Raw genomic sequence first — 22,245 nt, 5'->3', positions numbered from 1 at the left:
TTTCAGATGGAGTGAAATTATTGTTTTGCCCAGCCCAGTATTATCAGTGAGCCTTGGTTATATAACAGAAATAAAACAATTTAGAAGCACTTTAAATGCTGACTTGTTCCTTGTTCATTCAAATAGCAAAAGTGCAAAAGACAAATTGTAAAGCAAACAATACCTGATTGATATAGCAGTCATTTATCTTTTATAGAATTTTAAAGAAAATTAAATGAAATTTTAAAACAGAGATTTTGATCCTTTGATACAACTGTAGAACTTCAGGAAAGACACTTATTGTGTCTTATTGTACTGTACTTACTATATTGCTTTAAGAATGCAATAAGATCTGGTGATTATATTATCCTTAATATATTATGACGTCAACACTTTGAAAGCATCCCATCGTTTTTATGTCACGACAGTAACATACAATAACGTTTCATTTCTATCCACTAAAGCCTAGCAACCACATAGTGAATCGTTGTGTAGTGCGGTGATATTGGCAGTAGATGGCGCCACTGTTTTTCCTTTCGCGTTTGGGGCCAAATCTCAGTTTTCTCCTTCTTCCAGGTGCGGAGGTTGGGCCTTTCCGCTCTCCGTACAGGAATGTGAGCACTGCATTACGTCAGTCATCCTGCCAGCGGCGAGAGAGCAGCTCCGTCCAGGAGGTCTCAGCTCAGTTTTCTTTCTCTCTCTGTGGAGGATTAAAAGGCGTTTGTGTTTTCTTCCTGCTGTATTTAGAGAGGTGGGAATCTCGGACGGGGAGGAACGAAAACGTGAAGCGGCTCATGACAGCTCTCCTCTTCAGTATGAGGAGTTAGTGAAAAAACAAAAAAGGGACTTGAATATCGACGACACTCTCGCGGAGTAGATGGAGGAACCAGGAGGTAAAGTGGTATTTCACACTGTACCTTTACACTGAAGTGATGCTACATCGCTGGGGTGTAAAAGAGCATCATCTCTCTGTCTGAAGCGCTCAGCTCACGCAATGTTTTTACCTTTTAAAACGGAGCTTTTTGGAGACCGAGCGCAGCGGCGCGTCTGTTTGCTCGCTCAAATTCAGATCCCAGTTAAACCAGTATTGCAATTTTCACATGAGGTTTCTGCGCTACACCTATTTACAGGGGAGGCTCGTTTCTTTCTTTGCAGATAAGTGTTACTGTGTGGGCTGTAGAGGAAAAATTCAAGACTCGTTTCAAATGAAAGTCCTCCAGGACACCTGGCACAACGCCTGCTTCAAGTAAGTGGCTGCAGATCGTGATTTTAAGTACCCTCATTACTGTAATGAGCACAGTTTTGTCACTCATACTCCGATGACTGGAGACTTTGTTTGTGTATAAGGAGGTGTTAGCTCGCGCTGACACAGACAGTTGTTTGTGTGATTGATTTTGTGTGTGTGTTTGTAGTTTACTCTGTTTGGATGTACTTACAAATGGACCTGTGGATAATCCCAGAAGTTTCTGTTCTGTCGCCTAAACACAGACTCTTGTCTGTTTTCAGCTGTTCACCATTGTTTTTGTGCACAAAATGCACTCTGTAGGATGTGATTCCTGCCCCCAGTCCCAGCTGACAGATCTCCTCCCCAGGAGAACTTTGCCCCTTCTGCTCTTAAGCTTAATGATTGCCACCGTGGAGATGATACGAGCTCTCTGGCTCGTACAGGTCACTGACCATATTTTTGTGTGCAGCAGTAAACCTGCAGTTTGATGCCAACACACTGCACATGCCAATATTATATAACACCCAGAGGGTTTTTCCCCATGGAGATCAGTTGAAGGTTTTTTGTTTTTTTTTCCCATGTTAAATAAGATAACTCAGGCTGTTTAACAGAAATGGCATGTGGTACTTCAGCTTACTGCAGGGTCACAGTTGCATTTGCTGGGTTGTATTTTCCTAACATTTTAAAACTGATCATCAAAAGTAGACTGCCTGAATCTGTGAAATATTGATTATTAGAGATTTTTTTTTCTCACTCTCTCTCTCTATCTCTGACTAAGAAGGCACACCTAACACACACAAGTACACCCAAAAATGTGTTTGGTGTTTGGGAGTGGATCAGGGTTCCTCTGGCACTAAAATGAGAAAACACATTTAATATTTTCTAGGTTAAATGAATCTTACAGCTGGAAAAAAAAAAGAGACTCTTAAGCCAGTATGTGGCAGTGTCCTTGGACAGCCTTTGATTTCTCTCTTTTAAAACACACTTCTCAATAACACAAAGCCTATTTATCTCAGCAGCAAGGTTCCTGACGCAGCTGCATTACTCACCCTTGATCCTCTCACTCCCTTTGTTCTTTTATACCTTTTTACATTTTTGGAATTCCTGGTTATTTCTTTGTGTAATAACTTCCTTTCTTTAAAGTTTCTGCATATATGAAATGTTTTGCATGGGTGTTTTGTTTTTTTTTGTTTTTTTTCCTAAGCACCATTGTAAGCTGATGCCATCGTCGCTAAAATTGTTTGCAAGACATAACTCGTTAAGCAAACAAAAATAAAAATGTCCTTGCAGATGTGATACCCTGTGATGTTCCCATTCTCTATTGTCAACATGCTGCCCCTCTGCCCTCCGTATACCTCCACCTCGTGTAACATTCTTGTGAGGCGGCGTCACTCTTGTTCCAGTAAACCTGGCAGTGTTATTCAGGCCTATAGGTAATGGCACGTTCAGCTCTGCAGCGTTCTGCATTCCTAGACGGCGAATCAGAGATGTGAGCTCTCTGTCTCAAACACTACAGAAGCCTTTGTGTTGTTGGGGTTTTTTTGTTGTTGTTTTTTAGACAAAACTATTTCCTATCTTGTTCACTGCTTTCCACCTGCATAACTGCAGATCTTATTGCATTTTTCTGTGGTTAAAAATAGAGTCTTTCCCATGCTGGGGAGAGTTGTGTAACCAAAAATAGAATCCGGAGCTAGATTTGAACAACACTACTATTTTTCTTTTGTCTTCATTTACATTTTGGTGTCGCCTCTTACTTACATGTGCATTTTAGACTCAGTGAAATTAAATAATTGTTTTACTTTCAAGGAAAACAAACCAAAAAAAAGCTTTTTTTTTTTCTTTTTTTCTTTTTTTTACACTTTTGGTGCTTATTCAACGTTTTTCATAATCTGAACATTTTAGGTTGATATTAAAGGCAGTAAGTCTTAAAGGCATATCTTGAAGTTGAGTGTTGCAAACAGCAAAATGGCCCAACATTTGGGACCAGTCATGGTCTGATAACTGGATTGGTGCCTTTCCAAAGTAGTTTTCATACCTACCAAAGGTGTGGGAAGCAAAGGTCTACCTGTCTATCTGACCTTAATGCTGGCTATCATAGAGGGGTGCCAAAACACTGCTGCTTTTGTCCATGCTAACCTCCGTACACCTCTACAGACCACCGGGTGCACATACGCATTATTTAGAAGATGTGGATGAGTGGATGTTTGCGCCTCATTTAGCCTACCTGTGAAGACATTACATCAAGATGCGCTGTTGGAAGAAGGCCAGCCAGTGGAGGCTGTAGAGGATGCTTTGGAAAATGTGGAAAGTCTTATGTCCTTATGAGTTTACTTAGGTAAAAGTAGGATACCGCTTCATTGCAAGTGTTTTTCCTGATGGCTGTGTCCTCTATTGGCATAATAAAAAGTTGAAGGTGTTGACTTGGCCTCCAAATTCTCCATATTGTGAGCCAGCCGAGCAGTTGTGGGGTGTGTCCAAGATAAACGGGTCTGATGGAGGCCCAATTTCACAACTTTGAGGACTTAAAGGATCTGTGGTGAACTTGTTGGTGCTGATGCTGTTGCACACAGTGAAATACGCCTTTGTCAGGCTTTCAAGGCCACATGTAAAAGATCATCTCAGTATCTATTTCTGTCATTACTGTAGCCACACTTTAACAAAGGACTCCAACGGCAATGCATATTTAAGGAAACGAGTAATGTTTACTTTGTAGTGTTTGTGCAGCCAACATGACTGTATTAAAATAACCACGTGAGTTAAGTGCACACGCCTGTTCAGCACCATATATACAAGGAAGTTAGGTGTTTTTATAAACACACTTGTATCACTTAATGTAGATGGTAAAAGGAACAAAATGTACAACACTTATATTTTATGAGGTTATTTTGTATATGAATGCTTTTTTGTTCAGAACAAGTTTTTTAATAGTTCTTTGTATGTTTGTTTGTTCTCCTCCACTTAGACACACAGTATGTTGTACATGCAGTATTTTTGAAGAATTGCACCCTTTTTTGTCTTATTCGTAAATATTGTATCTAGCTAAAGGGACAATGAGAGTGTTGATACCTCCAGCCGTTGTTGATGCTGTGCTGACATTACTTGTCTGTGCTACAGTTTAACAAATACTGAATATTTGAGGCTGACAGCAATGTCTTGGTTCTACAATAATCAAATGTGTATAGTGGCTTGTATGTATTTATTTATTTATTTTTAACTTAGTCACTTTATTAGGTACATCTTACAGTAATAGGTTGGGCCTGCTTTTGTCTTCATAACTGCCTTAGGTCTTCATGGTATAGATTTATCAAGGTCCTGGAAAAACTCTTCAGAGATTATAATCCACACTGATGTGATAGCATCACACTGTTGCTGCAGATTTCTCAGCTGCACATCCATGATGTGAATCTCCCGTTCCACCACATCCCAAGGGTGGTCTATCAGAGTGAGATCTGGAGATTGTGGAGGCCATTTGAGTACAATGAACTCATTGTGATGTTTAAGAGACCAGTTTGTAAGGAATATGTCAGGGGCAACCTTTAGGAAATTCTAAACAGTTATTAAAACAAATCCTTTCTAAAGCTGAAGGCACCTGACTCCATCGGGCAACTAGCAACAAAAAATTTTACCAAAGCAACAAATTCTAAAAGTTTTCCAAGTTCGGAAAATCATTTCCATATATGTGTGTGTGTGTGTGTGTGTGTATGTGTGTATATATATATATATATATATATATATATATATATATATATATATATATATATATATATATATATATATATATATATATATATATATATATATATATATATATATACAGTTAAGCCCAAAATTATTCATACCCTGGCAAATTTTGACTTAAAGTTACTTTTATTCAACTAGCAAGTTATTTTTTGACTGGAAATGACACAGGCGTCTCACAAAAGATAATAAGATGATGTACAAGACGCATCATTGTGGAAAAAAATATTTCTCAGCTTTTATTTACATTTGAGCAAAAGTATCATGTCCAGAATTATTCATACCCTTTACAAACTGTCACAGTCTCTGGGAAAATCCAAAGTTCCATACCATTCCAAATAGTCAAAGCTGTTCTAAAGCATCCCAATTACCCTGATTAATTGGAAATAGCTGTTTTGATCAACTCAACAGGTGAAAAACAGCTCTCTCTGCAGGTGGTCTGTGGACAGTCATGGCTAAGACAAAGGAACTCAGTGAGGACCTGCAGCTGTGCATTGTGGCTGCTCACAAGTGAGGAATGGGCTACAAGGCCATATCCAAATGTTTTCAAGTTCCAGTGGCCACAGTGCAAGTATTATTAAAAATACAAGATGTTCCGCACTGTGGAAAATCTCAGAGGACGTTGTCGGAAGCCAAAAGTGACACCTGTGCTGGCCAGGAGGATAGTGAGAGAGGTGAAAAGAATCCAAGGATCACCACCAAGGCCATTCTGGTGAATCTGGGCTCTGCTGGTGGCAATGTCTCAAGCCAGACAGTCCAACGGACACTGTTGGGTTCCACGGATGCAGACCAAGGAAAACGCCACTTCTCCAGGCACTTCTAAGGCATGCAAAAGCTCATTTGGCCTTTGCAAATGCTCATCTGGACAAAGAAGAAGGTTTCTGGTCTTCAGTGTTATGGTCAGATGAAACAAAAATTGAATTATTTGGTCACAATGATGTTGGCATCATTGTGATCATTTGGCATAAAAATGGAGAAGCCTTCAACCCAAAGAACACCATCCCCACTGTCAAACATGGTGGTGGGAACCTAATGCTTTGGGGGTGTTTTTTAGCCAATGGACCATGGAACCTAATCACAGTAAACAGCACCATGAAAAAAGAGCAATGCATGAAGATTCTCAACAACAACATCAGGCAGTCTGCAGAAAAACTTGGCCTTGGGAACCAGTGGACATTTTAGCACGACAATGACCCAAAACATACAGCAAAAGTGGTGAAGAAATGGTTAGCAGACAACACCAGTAACGTTTTGCAGTGGCCTAGCCTTAGTCCTGACTTGAATCCAATTGAGAATCTGTGGAGGGAGCTAAAGATCAGGGTGATGGCAAGAAGACCCTCCAACCTGAAAGATTTGGAGCTCATTGCTAAAGATGAATGGGCAAAAATGCCTGTGGAGACATGCAAAAGCTGGTCTGCAATTATAGGAAGCGTTTGATTGCTGTAATAGCCAATAAAGGCTTTTTTTCTATTGATTATTGAGAAGGGTATGAATAATTCTGGACATGATACTTTTTGCTAAAATATAAATAAAACCTGAGAAATATTTTTTTCCACAATGATGCCTCTTGTACATCGTCTTATTATCTTTGGGGAGACACCTGTGTCATTTCTGCTCAAAAAAGAACTTGCATATTGAACAAAAGTAACTTTAAGTCAAAATTCGGCAGGGGTATGAATAATTATGGGCTTAACTGTATATATATATATATATATATATATATATATAATTAATTTATTTATTTTTTTATTTTTTTTACATTGAAGTTAACTTAATTGTTTTTCACTTCTTGTATAAGTTTTTAAGTTTTGTTTTAGTTAACTATCATAACCTCTCGTCAGACTCTACCATCAGAATGCTGCGGCAGAAACTGACTCATTAAGACCGGGCAAAATATTAAAAGTTGGCACCGTAATTGTATTGCAGCAGAAACGAGTCAATATAAAGCTGCATCTGTATTTTCTCCCACTCCTAATGATGTTTAATAACGTTATTAATCATTTAATGAAAATAGCAAATTTGTGTAATATTGCGTCACACCCAGACATCAGATGTTTGGCCTTTTAGTGCAGTTGTGACCACAGCAGCTTAGCAAGCATTACTCATGCAATCTTAACTTCAGGATAATTATTCTGCTCTGTTACTCCTCAGCTGACAGCACACTGTGATACATCAGGCTGTATCTTGTGTCCTTTTCTTTTATGTTGCTTTCATGTCAAAGGAAAAAGGTTTGTTTCCTGACTTTTTTTAAAAGGACACAAATATGGATCTGTTTCATGTCACGTCCTCTCTGCCTCAGAGCCAGCTGTTCCCTCATTCTCCACTTTTCTCTCCGCAGCACAGACACAAACATGTGGTCTTTCCTCCAAAGGACAGCTCCTTCTTAAGTAATGCCAGAAAACTCTAAAATATCTGGAGTCTGTGCCAAAGTCAATAATCCTGGATGAACTATACCTACAGTGGAGAGAACAATGTGATACGCGGGTCTCAGCTGAAGTCTGGAGCCATCACCAAAAGAATAAAAATGCATACAATAAACATTTAAAATAATGTTTTTGTCTTCATCGAGAATCTGATGCTCTTCACCTAACTGGCAAAATAATCATGCTGGGAACCACTCTAAACTGACAGTAGTTGACTGTTTAATATTATAGCCGTTCCTCTACGCAGCCTGTATATTATCTCACACCTGCTGTTACTTTTGTGCATAAGCTCAAGAGAAATCAATGCAGTGAACATTTTCTGTCCTTTTCAAATGCAAATAGTTGACTGGGCTGATGTCTCTTTTTCACTGTGACTCATTTGTCTACATGTCATCACCGAGACATCAGGATTCTTCTTTAGATGAATGTGTAACCGAGGTGGAAGGTGGAGGGGAAAAAACAAGCCTGAGGAATGATTTGCAAAGTCGGGCAAAACTGGCTCCAGAGGCTTCAGTAATCCGATCTCTCATAAAGTGGCTCATCCTGGCAGTTAAATCTTCTGCCATCATTTTTGCATAACCAGTGCAGCTTGTTCAAGGAGCGCTCAATGCCTGCAGGTGCTTCCCAATCTGCTGGTAACTTCAGCATTCTTCACTCTGAACATTTTGTCTCAGTCTCAGGCATTAACGTCCTCTTACCTCTGCCAAATATCAGTTTCGATTAGCAGCTAGTCATAAAACAGGAGCAGCAGTCGACACTATTTATAACAGTAGTGCTAGCTCTTACTACGACGCCTTCGTTAGACTGTTGAAGGAGGAGCAATACAATGAGAGACACTCAGAAATCCTAAACCCAGGATGTGTTTCTGAGCTAATGTGGTTAACGGCGTGACTTGTTAGTATTTAAAGTGACCTGCCTAAGAAATTGAACTGTAATCAAAAGCTGTATTATAGCCCAACTGGATAATTTGAGGACTTTGGCTCTGTAGAGTCTTATCTTGAGGTTGTGATCCTGAATCCCATTAAGCACTCAATAAGGACTTGGCAGCCATAGAGGTATTGCGCAGTCTTCAAGTAAGAGAAGTTCTCCCAAATCTGACATCTGCTTCTTCAAAAGTGGAACATTTTTATTTAATTACTTTTGTGATCCCTGCCTCTCTAACAGTGCAAGCCCCAGGACATTTCAGCTACAAGGTATGCGCTCTGTTGTACACCTTATAAAACATAGTTTGGCACGTTAAGCGTTTGGAATATACCCTCTAGCTAATTTGATAAGTTTGACTGATGGCTTCTATAGGAGCTTACAGCGTTTAAGAAAGAAGGATGAGATACATTTACAGAAAGGTTACCAAGTTTGGTAAGAAATATTTAAAGTTAAATTATAAGAGTTAATATTTCAGTAGAGTCATTAATAATTTTGGACAACTGGCAAAGCGATCAGAATTTTTGTTACAGCTTTTCTCATGTGATGTTTTTACTCTTTTATTTTATTTACAGACAATTTTTGGAAGAAGGTTCCATATTGTTGATTAATTGATTAATCAAAAATTACACTATTTTTTTGGTACATCATACAAGTATAAATGGTATAAAACACGGATGTGGCACTGTGGTGTCACCATTCGTTTTTGGACTCCACATTTTGAAACTAAGCTGTAGCCATTTTTTTGTTTTGTTTTTAAGCCAGCCGTTACCTTTATACAGGTGAAGGGTGGAGTGCGATTCAGCAAACTTGGTTAACAAGCTGCATTTATAAATTGTGTGGGTGCAACACAGACACGCCTATCAGCTTATTATTTCTAAGCAGTGGATTAATGTAATCTTACTCGCCAAGCTGGAGCACAAACTTCTAGAATGAGCCAGCGAGCACACAGCAAGCCATATCATTAGTCTGATAATCTGTTTAAAAAGCACCAATAGCACACACACAATGAAGAGGTTCTGTCTAATGACCACATGATTTCCTCAGGGATTAATAAAATATTCTGATTCTGATTTTGAAGTCACAGATAAGGCCTAGATGATGCTGATGACAGATAACTGAATTATATCCATGGATGAGTTATAGAAAATTCAGCCCCTAATATGATTTTTCAAGCTGTGAAGTTTTTGACACCCTTTTTGGCTGCTTGAGGAATTGCAGCTTTTGCTACTTCTGCATTGGCTCAATGTTTCAGCTCCAGAGGTTGACCCTTGATTACAAAGGCTGAGTGAGGAGGGTCTGCCAAGTGCAACAGAGTTAATGGACGTTTCCTTGGTTACATATATGACACAGCATACACAAACAAAAGTCCAAAGTTTCAATTCTTTATGTTTCCTGAACCTTCAAAAACTCCTAGATTAACAAGCAAAAACTGATTTGATTTATCTATGTTTGCTTATTTTTGATTCATTTTTAGCTTGAAGGCATCTAACGGTGTCTGGTTTTTGGTTTTTTGGGTTGTTTTTTTTTAATTACTGCATTTTAGGAGAGTGGAAATCAATAGTCACTTGTAGCACGTTTGCAACTGATTAAACTTCGGATTAAAAACTTCAATATTTTTACAAGAAACCATCCACATGACAGTCCACATGGGGTTATCACCACAGAGTAAAGATGTTAAAGTCAGCAGCGTCATTGAGGGGGCAAATTTCACTGGTTGACTGGCCACGTTGCACCCCTAGGTATGTGTGACTGCACTGACCTCTCAGCTATGACCTCACAGGTTATTTACTGGAGGAGGATTCTCGGCAGTTTGGATTTGTTTTTTGTTGTTGTTTTTTACAGTGTGCATGAGAAACTGTTCAAAAAACACTTTGTTTCAGAGATATTGCAATATTAGAAATATTGGAAAATCCAGGTCTTTATTATGTAAATGCTTGGCTGTTCTTATGCACAGTCGATATTCTCTATCAGCATCTTTGGCTGGCTTTTCCCCTGCTGTGTCTCGCATATATTGCACATCTAACATCCATGTAGTCAAACAGGCTTTTGAGACTCTGACCGCCATCATGTCATCATAGACATCTGCTTCACATTTCAAAATCCATTCTGAAGTCTGTTGTTCTGTCTCTGTAACCCTGAGTGTTGTTTTTTTTCCTGTCTCCTTAGATGTTCTGTCTGCTGTGACCACCTGACTAACTGGTACTATGAGAAGGACGGCAAGCTGTACTGTCGCAATCACTACTGGGAAAAGTTTGGAGAGCTCTGTCATGGTTGCTCTCTGCTCATGACCGGACCTGCGATGGTAAGTCTGCTGCTTTCATTCTTATACTCCATTGTTTTTGATTTTTGGTGGTTGTTTTTTTTAAGCTGTCGCTCAAAGACACTGGAATCTGAGCCAACACCTAATCAGCCCAGACTGCACTAATTTTACATCTCATAGCACTCTATGGCCTGTAAAAACATTTAGATAACATTGTTAGTTGCTTTTGGCTGAGACAGCACATGTAAGCTCGGGTGCGGTATGTGAAATAGATGCACATCTCAGGCAGTCAGGATGTAATTAAAGGTGCGATCAAGTTGCATGGTTTTTTTGTGGTGGGGGGATCTTTCCAAAAGCTTTATAGAAACTTTACACAAAATTTGTTAGGCTTCTCTTTTAATGCTTACATGACACGCTGACCTGACCTGGCCTGGCACTCAGCCCTCTTGTGTTAAAGACTTGAAAACAGCAGAGCTATCCATACTCTGGTGTAGAATGAGAATTACAACCCACCAGATCGTGTTTTTTTTTTTTCTCTTTGCACGTCTGGTGTCTTTTGTTTTTTCTTTTGGAGACTCTCAACACTGGGTCGAGACTGTTTGACCACTGCTGTTTGCATGTGATTGCCTGGCTTTCAGCGTCTGTCTTGCAATGATCTTATAACACCAGTCGCCAACCCTTTCCCTGCCTACTTAAATAATGCCAGAAAGCCCACAGACCATGTCAGTACGCTCTGTTCCTGTTTCTGCTTACTGCTCCAGATTAACGTGCGTTAAAAGGCAGGGGGGCAGTTTTTTTTGTGGCAGTTATTACATTTACAGATGAGTGATACTTCACATGGGCTGCTGCTGGACTTAGCAGAATGCGGTCTAGACTTTACTTGTGAATTACTTTCCCCCCCTTGAGGCCCCATTATGTTCCCTCTCAGTGCAGAACTTCTCCACAGTTCTCTGTTAATGCATGCCACACTCTGCCACTCACGCTATGATCCGTACTGATGGTATAAAGATAAATGACGCCTGTTTTTTGGGGTTTGTTTCTCCACAAAGAGAACATTTAATTAATAAAAAATGAAAAGCCAAGTTGATTAAAGTAAAGAAACTGACATGCAGTAAATTTAAGCCAAATGTCAGCCAGCATCGATTTTTAATATCTACAAATCAAAAACCTAAAACTGAGGTGGCCACAAATGGGGTCACTTTTCTAGCATGGAGCCAGGCTCAAGTTTTTCTTTTTGCCACCAAGCAACACACATAATGGAGTCCTCTATTTGGTTCTGGCATTCTGCTTCATCAGCCAGCGAAGCCAAGTGTTTTTGGCAGGGCTGAACTGGCACCGGAGCCTCTCAGCCAGAAAGAAAATCATTGTGGTCCATCAGCGGAGGAGGGTCATGCAGAGCTGCTGCTTGTTAAGTATTCAAGTCCAGAACACTATTGTTTCTGTCCTGGTCCAGCTGATTGTTAGTTCATTGATTCTTTGGAGATGTTTTAGGAATTCAGAGCACTGTGTTTATGATCAGTTTATGCAATCCCGTTTTTGTTTTCCAGTGTCATATTTTTCTGCCCACAATGGGGTCACCATTAATTGTCCCTCACTTTGTTCTGGCTTTGCCAAGTTTTTACAGCTCCGTACTGCTGTCTGAGCCTCAGGCAGGTTTGTGGCTGCTCTTAGTCACTGGCGGTTTTTCTGTTCCTGGCTTAAAGGCAGGGAGGTACTGACAGACTCCTGAGGTGTCACAATGATTTGGCTGACATCACTTTAATCTCTCTGCAGCAGCAGGGAATCCTTTCACAGCACAATGTTACTGACTCAGAGCTGTGGCAATAATGTGGGAAAAATACTGAACAGCTCCCCATGTGCTTATTGCAAATCGTTGAGATAACTAATCCATAGATGAACAAAAATCAAAGCTTTTGAATTATTTGTTTCTATCACAATGCAGTGAGAAAATTAGAGTTGCTGCTCTTCTGCTGGTGCTTCTTTCAGCTGCTCCCTTTAAAGGTCACCATAACAGATTATCTTTTTCTGTCACACCAACCCTCTGCATGTCCGCCTTCATTACAGCCCTGGCTGGTTCCGGTATGTTTGATCTGGCAAACATTTTATGCCGTATACCATTCCTGACGCAACTCTCTCCATTTATCTGGGCTTGGGACCAGCACTAGGAGTACCTCTCTACCACCACCAAGCTCTGCTCACAGCTTGAAAGCATTAATATTGAAATGTAAAATCCTGTCCAGCACTGTTTTGAAAAATATGTCCACATGAAGAGTCCACATCAGGAGCAAGAGATGATGATATAACCCTAAATATTGCCCAATCAGAAGCAACAAATAGGAACATGGCACACAGGCTGATGGTAAAAAAGGGAATAAAGGTGCACGACTCTGAGGTTGCTTTACTTGTTCACATGTAACCACAGAAAATCAGTTTCTCTAAATCTTTATCCTGGAAGATTTTGTTTTATTCTCCTTTTTCAGTGACTTAGTCCATTCACAACGACCGTTTTAAAGCCAAAATGCATAAAACAAGCTACATTCTCCAAAATACCCATGTACATGTGGACAGGGCCTGAAACACCTGGTTATATTGGGCAGGTTTTGATAATTGGCAGTCTGGTCTAACAATACCAGGTGAATGTAATCTTTAAACCCCCTCAAGTCCCACTGATCCCCCCATTAACTTTTAATCACTTTCCCTTTGTCTTCCTCGCCGCCTCCTCCTTTTTTTCTTGTTGGGTACAGTTTCAGCAGTTACTCCCATTGTTCCCAGGACCACTATTTCAGCTAGCGGGAAAACAAAAGCGCCATCCTCTTCCTGTTTTGGTTTCACAATCAAGCCTTCATTTTCACAAGAGGTTTTGTACCTGGTTGTAGACAAAACTGTCCAATGTGTGCAAGATTTCTAGGCAAACACTTTAAACCCAGACATTTTTGTGCAATCGACTTGTATTTCATCACAAGTTAAAACCAAAACTCTGTCTATTGCCTATTTAATTACATAAATAATCCTGAAATCAACATTTTACTTGTTTGCAAAGGGTAGACATATGATCTCATCTTGCATGAGAGGGATGAAAACAGTGTGATGAAAGTGAAGTCCTGCATGCATGTCAGAAAGGGAAATCGATGACTGATACGTACGCAGTGTGGGTGAGAACTGAAGCAGCTGAAAGTTTCAGACCATTGAAAAGGAGAAAGCCAGTAAGACGAGTGTGTCAGATCCACAGAGGGTGATGTCATAGCAGATTCCAGACAGGCTGAGAGTGAAGCAGGTGTTACGGCTATGTCACCGCTCACGGTGGGAGGGAGGAGGGCAGAAAACAACACGCAGCTCACAGCTCACCAGCAAAGCACAACAGAACAAGACAGCAGCCTCGTCGCGTTACTTCTGAATGGAGAACTAGCCCGTTTGTTTCTGATTCCAGGTGGCTGGAGAACATAAGTACCATCCTGAGTGTTTTGTTTGCTTGAGCTGCAAGGTGGTCATTGAAGACCGGGACACCTACGCTTTAGTCGAGAGGTCAAAACTATATTGGTAAGTCACCTGCACTGGATTTCTTTAAAGCTGTTTATTGAGAACTGCTCAGAGCAGCAATTGTAGGGCTGTAACGTACATGTCTCGGTATGTAGGCTCATTTTTATAGTCTATAAGTAAAGGTTGTAAACTCATTTATAGACCACTCCGACAGCCGTTCCATGAAAATCAGCCAGGTGCTTCCACCTAACGCCACCAGAGTGAACTGTTCTTTTTTTTTAATGTTTTTCTGCAGTGTCTTTAGAGTATTTAATGAAGCCAGATACATTTTTACCTTCATGTTTAGATTATTTTAAGTTTTTTAATTAACATTCATTTCCCCACCATTTCAGAGCGCTCAGGTACATAGATATAGATAATAGGTACTTTACTGATTGCACATGGGTAATTGGTGTACATAAAATAATATGTGCACTATAAATCTAAGAAAAACCGCTGCATAACTTCACTCATACCTGATGCGGTTTCATCAGTGTGCCATTTCTAAACTTCTATTTAACAGCCATAAGCTACACTCACGAGTGTTAAAACATGACTACATTGGAAAATTGCTTTGATCCAGGAGTAGTCACAGCTTGGAGTCATATGCTTGACCTTTTTTGATCAGCTGCCTGTCCCACATGATGATATGAGACTTGTATCCAGAATGCACTTTTTAATCCAGTGAGTTATCGCAAAAATGGATAAAGCAGCCAATACACCAATGCTTGTTTCTGTAACACAATGGCACTGATATTAAGTTGTTGCAATATTGCTAATAAAGCAAAAAGACCTGTTGAGCAAAGATTAGATTTTACTTTAGGTTACAACACTTGGTTGGTCTAAACTAAACTTGATCTTATGTGTTTTTCAACCCTGGACATTTCATGTGGTTCTTCTGCTGTGATTCAGTTTTATAGTCCTTCAATTAAAAATCCTCGTCTCCTCTTTTTCTAGAGCGTCTTACATTTAATTGTACTGGCCAATGGCAGGAATGTCATAAAAAGTTAATGTTCACCCTCAAGTATGATTAGTTGGTCACTACTGCATGACTTCCTGTTACTCTGTGCCCTCTGAATCAAACTTTAATAAAATGTGCTTCTGCCTTCTCCTGGTGTGAACAGCGGAAAGTGCTACAAGCAGAAGGTTCTCACACCCATGTTGGAAAAACGCTCGTACGACTCGGTCCTGGACTCACTGCCCCACACGGTGACCCTCATCTCGATGCCTTCTGCAGCCAATGGGAAGAGAGGCCTCTCTGTGTCAGTGCTGAGGGATGTCAATGGCTCAGCGAGTGTTCAGGTCAAAGAGTAAGTAGGACCTTGTGATGTCTGACTCCATGCCTGTCCTTGAGGCTCTGTGGGAACAGCATGAGTAATGCTTTACGTAACGTTGATTATAGGTTGACTAAATAGCAGGTGTGTGTAAATAAGCCTCTGAAAGAAAAAGTACTTATTGACAGATTAATAATATATGCAAGTTTTTCAAGTCCTGGTGTCCTGGTGGGCAGACAGGACTGGCTGTTTTTAAACCAGCACATTTATTTCATAGTCCTCACTTACTCATGCTGCTGCTGTTTTTCCAGGGTCAGAGGGATGCTTATTAGTCCAGAGGTTCGAAATGCCATCCATGTTGGAGACAGGATTCTGGAGATCAATGGCCTTCCTGTGGCGACTTTGATGGAGCAGGAGGTGGGCTGACATATTATCTCTGATGCTTATGGAGTGAAGTCATTCAGCCGAAGCCAATTAGTTTCATCGTTAACACAATTCCTTGAGTGCACTTTCGCATAGCAATGTTGTTATACAATCGCTGCATATTTGATTTTTGACATTCCTCCCATTCCTCAATCATTTGTGCATAAGCTGGGAGGCAAAGGTGTGTAATGACTGCACTTATAGGCTCATTCCCACGATCAGCGTTTTTGTGTTCGACTGGTTGGTTCCTTTTTGATGTTTTCGTTATCATTAAAGATTTGTTTCTGTACACCAAAACAGAATTTCACCAGACAAATAAAATAATCCATAAATAAAAACAAATGCACAATTAAAGGAAACTCATGTTGTTGCCCAACATGAATAACTGACATCATCATGAGTTATGAATAGTTCGATGTGCTAAATGAGACTAACTCACAGAACTTGATTTAGCTTCTTACTTTACTCGTCCCTGACTCATTAGCTGGTAATCTTTACCCGTCAGACTCTGCAGTGTCAAAGGGTGAACAGAGACACTATTATAACATTGCATAAACTGGGCTTTTAGTTTCCTTCTTCCTTGAACCAAGCCCATGGTGCTCAACACTGGGATAGTTGTTACCGTTAAACGTAAGCATATCTAGACACTCTGATCACAGTAACTTGGTCACTGCACTGGTCACAGCATGCATGTCACAGGTCCTGCAATTTATGTGGTGGGAGTGTTACCACCTACAGCACTGGACTTGCGTCACACACAGGCTTCTTAAAGGAAAGGGCTGAGCCGGTAACAAAACAATGACTACACCTCAGATTTCACCATCAGTTGTCCTTTGGATAAGCAAATACCAGACTTAAAGAATTGACGTTGAACCATGGATCTTTGACTGCAGCTTTTAAGCATCAGTTTTATAATATAGTTATAAATTATACTAGTATTTATTTGTTTTTGCAGTGTTGCTTAGGAAGTTTTATTACACTGCCATCAAATCATCCTAACGTGGAAGGATGATAGTTTACAGGACGTAAACGTGGGGGATTTGTTGTTAAAAAGCCTACAAACGGTGTAATTGTGGAAAATCCATTAACCCTAGTTAATAAATATATATATGGATTTTTTTATGTTTTTTTTTCTATCCAGGTGGATGATCTTATTCACCGTACCAGTCACACGCTGCACCTTCTAATAGAGTACGACCCAGTCAGGCATCGTTTGGACCGGCTAAGGCTGGAATCACCGGGGAACCAGCTAGGAGTCCCAGCCACCTCCCGCATGCGCATGTCCTCACCATCTGACACGGTGCTGGAGAGAACCGATGTGGTTGATGATGGCACACTGAAAAGGAGGTCTTTGAGGTATGTTACAACAACCTACAACTTCCATGTTTTGGAGTCTGTAATGAACAAGAGATCTGGGATGTGCGTTATTATTAATGAGCATTGTTGTGTTTCAGGCGCAGTAACAGTATATGCAAGTCACCGGGACCAACTTCTCCTAAAGACCATCCATTTATTACACGAGACATTGGGCGCTCGGAGTCCTTGAGATCCTCCACTAGCTGCTCTCACCGCATTTTTCGGCCATGTGACCTCATACACGGAGAGGTCTTAGGAAAAGGATTTTTTGGACAGGCGATCAAGGTGAGTCCTTTACTCTTTTATTCCTGCCATCAAGCACGTTTTGTGAGCTTCATGTAATTCATGTGTTCCTTCTGTCGCAGGTGACTCATAAAGCCACAGGCGAGGTGATGGTGATGAAGGAGCTGATCCGGTGTGATGAGGAGACCCAGAAAACTTTCCTTAAAGAGGTTGGTAATCTGCAGCAGGAGCCTCTGATTAGTCACAGACAAAGCAGAGCCCACTGTCTCTGTATGGAGCTGTTTATTAATACACACCACTAAAGGCACAGCACATGACCCAGTAGTTAACTCTTTGTATTTGTTGTTGTTGCCAGAGTCTTGTGGAAATGCATTAGCTTGACTTGTATTTTATTCAGTGCTTTTTATCCCACAGAGTCTCGTGTAAATTAATTTGGGATCATCTGCTTATAATAATCTGGAGCTTTTTTTCCTTTTTTTTCTGTCACACGTTTTCAGGTCAAAGTAATGCGAAGCCTTGACCATCCCCACGTTTTGAAGTTTATCGGCGTGCTATACAAAGACAAAAGGCTCAATTTGATTACTGAGTTTATTGAGGGCGGCACGCTGAAGGATTTCATCAGAGACATGGTGAGTCTAAAAAACTTAAACACTCCTCACTCACAGTGAAGCACAAAAACAGTGGCCAAAGACAGAGCCTTTTTTTTTTTTTTTTTTTTTTTTTTTTAGCAGGAGTTATGTAGGGAGGGGAGGGAGGGTGGTGACCTGGAGTAAACTCTGCACTGATACAGGGCTCTGGACTCTATAATTGGCTGTGTTGCGTATCAACTGACCGACACGTGGAGCGAGAAAAGTTATAGAAAGTGTTCTCAGGTGAAACTTGGAACAGTCGCGCTCCACTCCTCCCCCCTACTGCCGACGCCTATTCAGCACACGCCCCACTGAGGAGAGTGAGGGTGCTTTGTCCCTAATGAGGCTTGAAGCATGTGGGGGAGGACTATTTTAGATTTAGTTTATTTCATAAAGGTCTAATTTCATTTAACATAGCTGTCTCCTACTTAGTGTAAAATCATTATATTTAACACTGTTATGGTCTCTGAGAGAGCTTCTGTTTGTCTCATTGCTTTTTCTTTTTCCTGACTAACAGGACCCGTTTCCATGGGAGCAGAGGGTGAGCTTTGCGAAGGGTATCGCTTCTGGCATGGTAAGTTGGCCTCCTGCAAAGAAATTACTAGCTCCTACTTTCACCTGACTGTATGTGTTCAAACATCCACATCTATTAGATATTAAGTGCCACAAATGAGCCAGAGAATGAAACTAATTTATTCAAAGAAACTGTGAAGTTGAAAAACTATAACAATTGTGCTACTGTGTAACAAAATGTTTAACATAGGTGTAGATCAACCTCTTGTAGTGACAAAGTGCAACCTTTTTATTCATCTTGTAGAGATTTTATGAAATCTGCCTTTAGAAGATTTGAGCACATGAATAATTTATCTTGGGATTTTCTGTCTTTACTTGACGTGACTTTCACCTTTTTGTTTTTAGGCCTACCTCCACTCAATGAGCATCATCCACAGAGACCTAAATACTCACAACTGTCTGGTTAAACTGGTAGGTGGCATTTCATCTTAGAAGCAGTTAAACATGATGAAGTGTGAATGGTTTTTATTTCAAGAATGAGCAAAAGCTGGGTTGTACGCAGCTTTTAATGTATTTTTTTTAAAGATTAAACCTTTGCAGACTCCAAAAGACCACCAAAGAGCTAAACATATTGGGGATTTCTGGGTATTATATGCCATTAATAAACCCTCTTCTCTCCTATCCTGGGTAACTAGAGAAGTAAAACCCTCACTTGTAATCATTCAACAGGACAACACTGTAGTCGTTGCTGATTTCGGACTGTCCCGACTCATAGTAGAAGAGAAAGTTAAACCTCTACCTGAAAAACCTACCAATAAGAAACGTTTTAGACGGATTGATCGAAAGAAGCGGTACACCGTTGTGGGGAATCCTTACTGGATGGCTCCAGAGATGTTAAATGGTGAGTGGTGGACATTAAAAAAAGAAAAAAAAAAGTAATGCCAGCTTAAAGTGTACCCATTTTGTAATTTAATGTATTTATCTGTTATTTCAGGTAAACGTTACGATGAGAAGGTGGACATTTTCTCTTTTGGAATTGTTCTCTGCGAGGTAAGATGATGATTTTACTCAGTTTACTAAAAGTAATGGCTTAACGAGCATATTTTGGGGTTAGATGACAGACCTCGCATGCAATTAAGCCTTTCAAAGTAAACACTGATGTATTTATGTGTAAAAGCATTGTATGCACATCACTATCTGTTCAATTGATTGACTACTGTTTATCCTCCTTACTGTGATTCAGATCATTGGACAAGTCTACGCAGACCCCGAGTGCCTCCCCAGGACTTTGGACTTTGGCCTAAATGTTGGCAAGTTTGTGGAGAAGTTTCTCCCTGAAGACTGCCCACCAGCTTTCTTTCCACTGGCTGTAGCCTGCTGTGACCTCACACCAGACAACCGGTGAGCCACAGCCTTTGTTTTGTAATGTGTTACAGATTTCAGTTAACTTGTTGTGAAAAGTTAATGTTCTGCAGAGTTGCTGACCGTTAGAGTTTAAGTTCTTAATAACCTGAAAGAGTCAAGAGATGTGGCCATTTGAGAACTGTATCTGCCTTGACTTGAGACGGTATCCGGCCTTTTAATGAAACTGGCTGTAGGAGAAGGAGTGAAACAAAAACCCTTTCAGATGCCATCTCAACCTGCTCGCTGAGGGACACGCCTCTGCTACCAGATTGCTTCCTCATGTTTTCTCTCAACCTTGTCAGTCTGGTTTTAGCCTCAAACCCCTCTCTGTGCCCTCGTTAACCCTTTTCTCCTTTTTTTATTCCTCAGTCCACCTTTTCAGAAGCTTGAGGACTGGTTTGCAGCTCTGTCACTCAATCAGGAGCTGGGAATCCCCCTGCCTGCCGAACTGGAAGAACTGCATCAGAGCCTGAGTCGACTTTATTGGCCTAAAGACGGCTCTCCAAACCAGAGCTCCGATCAGTCGTTAACCCCAGTGGCAGCCTCTCCAGATTGCTCGAGCACGACAGACAATGGCACTTAGGACTTCTGCTTGTTCTGTCTGTATTTACTTTAGTGACACCTCTGACCTGCTGCACTGTGGATGTGTAAAAAGAGGAAAGTTGTATTGAACCCGAGCCGTATTAAAACTGGATAACCTGTGGTAGCTGGATCAATCTGTGTTTTTGGGACTTTAACCCTGTGAATACCAGTGAACTGCAAAGAGAGTGAAAAGACATTTCAAAATTACAAGTGTTTACTAATTCCACTCATTACAAAGAGGATTGTTCACTCTGTATAAAGACAAAAGAAAAATGTCCTCCCTGGCAGAGGGAAAGAATCTTTCTTTCTAAGGCGGAGGACTTTATGCTCCCACGTGACAACAGTTTTGTTTTCTGGTGGAGTTTTTTTGGCTCTGGAGTTGTTGTTGCTGTGTGTGGAATGCACAGATCGGTCCTTGCGCAACAGAGGAGTCACCTCACTTCAGCAGCAAAGAAAACAAAGATCCTTGACAGTCAAGCTCATTGGCATGCCCAAATAAACAAAAAACACAGGTGTGACTTAGGGCAGCAAAGAAAGCAAAACGCACACCGCTGCTGCTGAATGGTGCCATCGTGCTGAGAATTCGCGCACGATGGCAAAGAAATGTTCAGATTGTGTTTATTCTAAGCATCACTCATCTCATTTTTTGACAACCATGGATCTGTGTACTTTCTAGCTTAATTATTTTATCAAAATGTTGAACGAACACCGTGCAGATGTTTTATTTCTGTCAAAAAAAACGGGACAAAAGCTCTTTTGCAGTTAAGGACTGCAAGAATGATTGTCAGACATAATCATGGAAGAGCTCACTGTTTGGAAAAAGAAAAAAAACTGCCTTTGTACAGGACTGGATATTTTTCCCTAACCACTGTAAATAAGTATGTACATATTATAGCACTAATTTGATGTCTTGTTTTTTATTTTTTTTAACGGGACCTCTAGATTTGTATATTTTAGACATTTCGTCAGCAAATGACATTTTGGCCTTTTTTGCTATCATCATGCAGGGTACTGACAACCAGCTGTAACCACTATTATTTATATTAATGTAGTGTTTCATAAATAAACCTTCTGAAAGTCGCATTTTTAATTGTCGTTATTCAGGTGTGCATGACATCAAACGCTCTGAAGGCGCCTAACTTTGTGAATGAAATAACTCGAGAATGAGGCAATGAATGATTTTGAAATTAATCCTTTAGGCGCATCCACTAAAAAGTTTGAATTTTAGTGACTTCAAAGTCAAGGTGAATGCAGTAACTCAAGAAGGCAGTCTCCTAGGATTTTCACACTTATACCTCGTGTGAATCTACTTGGAGACGGAGGGATACTGGTGGCCACCAGTATTTATTTATTTTTTTTTCTTAGCCTCACAAATGTAGTCTAAGCTCAATATTGTCAATTTAGGTCTTTAGTTTTAAATTTTTTATGCCCAATTAACAACAATGGCAGATTGGCCATTGGTACTCCGTTCTATTCATGCCTGTTGTGGTGTTTTCTGGCAGCTGCCAGTCCATGTGTATGGTGCGGGTCTGTCCCACTAAAGAACACATGGAGTCTGTTTCTGACACCTGCCCTAATTGGGTAACAGCCTGTTGTCTGCTATCTCCTAAATCTCGAGACTATGCTGTAAGACACCTTCATAACAACTTCAGAAATTAAATGTTTGAGCAGGTTGAAAAAAACACATCAAAAACCATTGGGGTATTATTTAACTCAGAGCTCACATCAAAAACATTGCAAAAATTGCATTTTATTG

General features: G+C 40.4%; 1 protein-coding gene across 1 annotated transcript; it reads left to right on the top strand.

Moving 5' to 3' along the window:
- The first annotated feature begins 592 nt into the window (after nt 1-592).
- On the top strand, nt 593-21,572 carry limk2 (LIM domain kinase 2). The gene is made up of 16 exons (XM_031755403.2): nt 593-872; nt 1,135-1,225; nt 10,456-10,591; nt 13,977-14,086; nt 15,190-15,375; nt 15,651-15,756; nt 16,904-17,118; nt 17,217-17,403; nt 17,484-17,570; nt 17,859-17,990; nt 18,508-18,564; nt 18,909-18,974; nt 19,233-19,404; nt 19,498-19,553; nt 19,747-19,904; nt 20,277-21,572. Exons 1-16 carry the CDS (start codon nt 857-859, stop codon nt 20,488-20,490), a joined length of 1,989 nt encoding a protein of 662 aa, XP_031611263.1. The 5' UTR covers nt 593-856; the 3' UTR covers nt 20,491-21,572.
- Nucleotides 21,573-22,245: the final 673 nt, after the last annotated feature.

This window comes from Oreochromis aureus, linkage group 12 (assembly GCF_013358895.1).
Source record: "Oreochromis aureus strain Israel breed Guangdong linkage group 12, ZZ_aureus, whole genome shotgun sequence".
NCBI lineage: Eukaryota > Metazoa > Chordata > Actinopteri > Cichliformes > Cichlidae > Oreochromis > Oreochromis aureus.
This window is presented reverse-complemented; position numbering and strand designations above follow the sequence as displayed.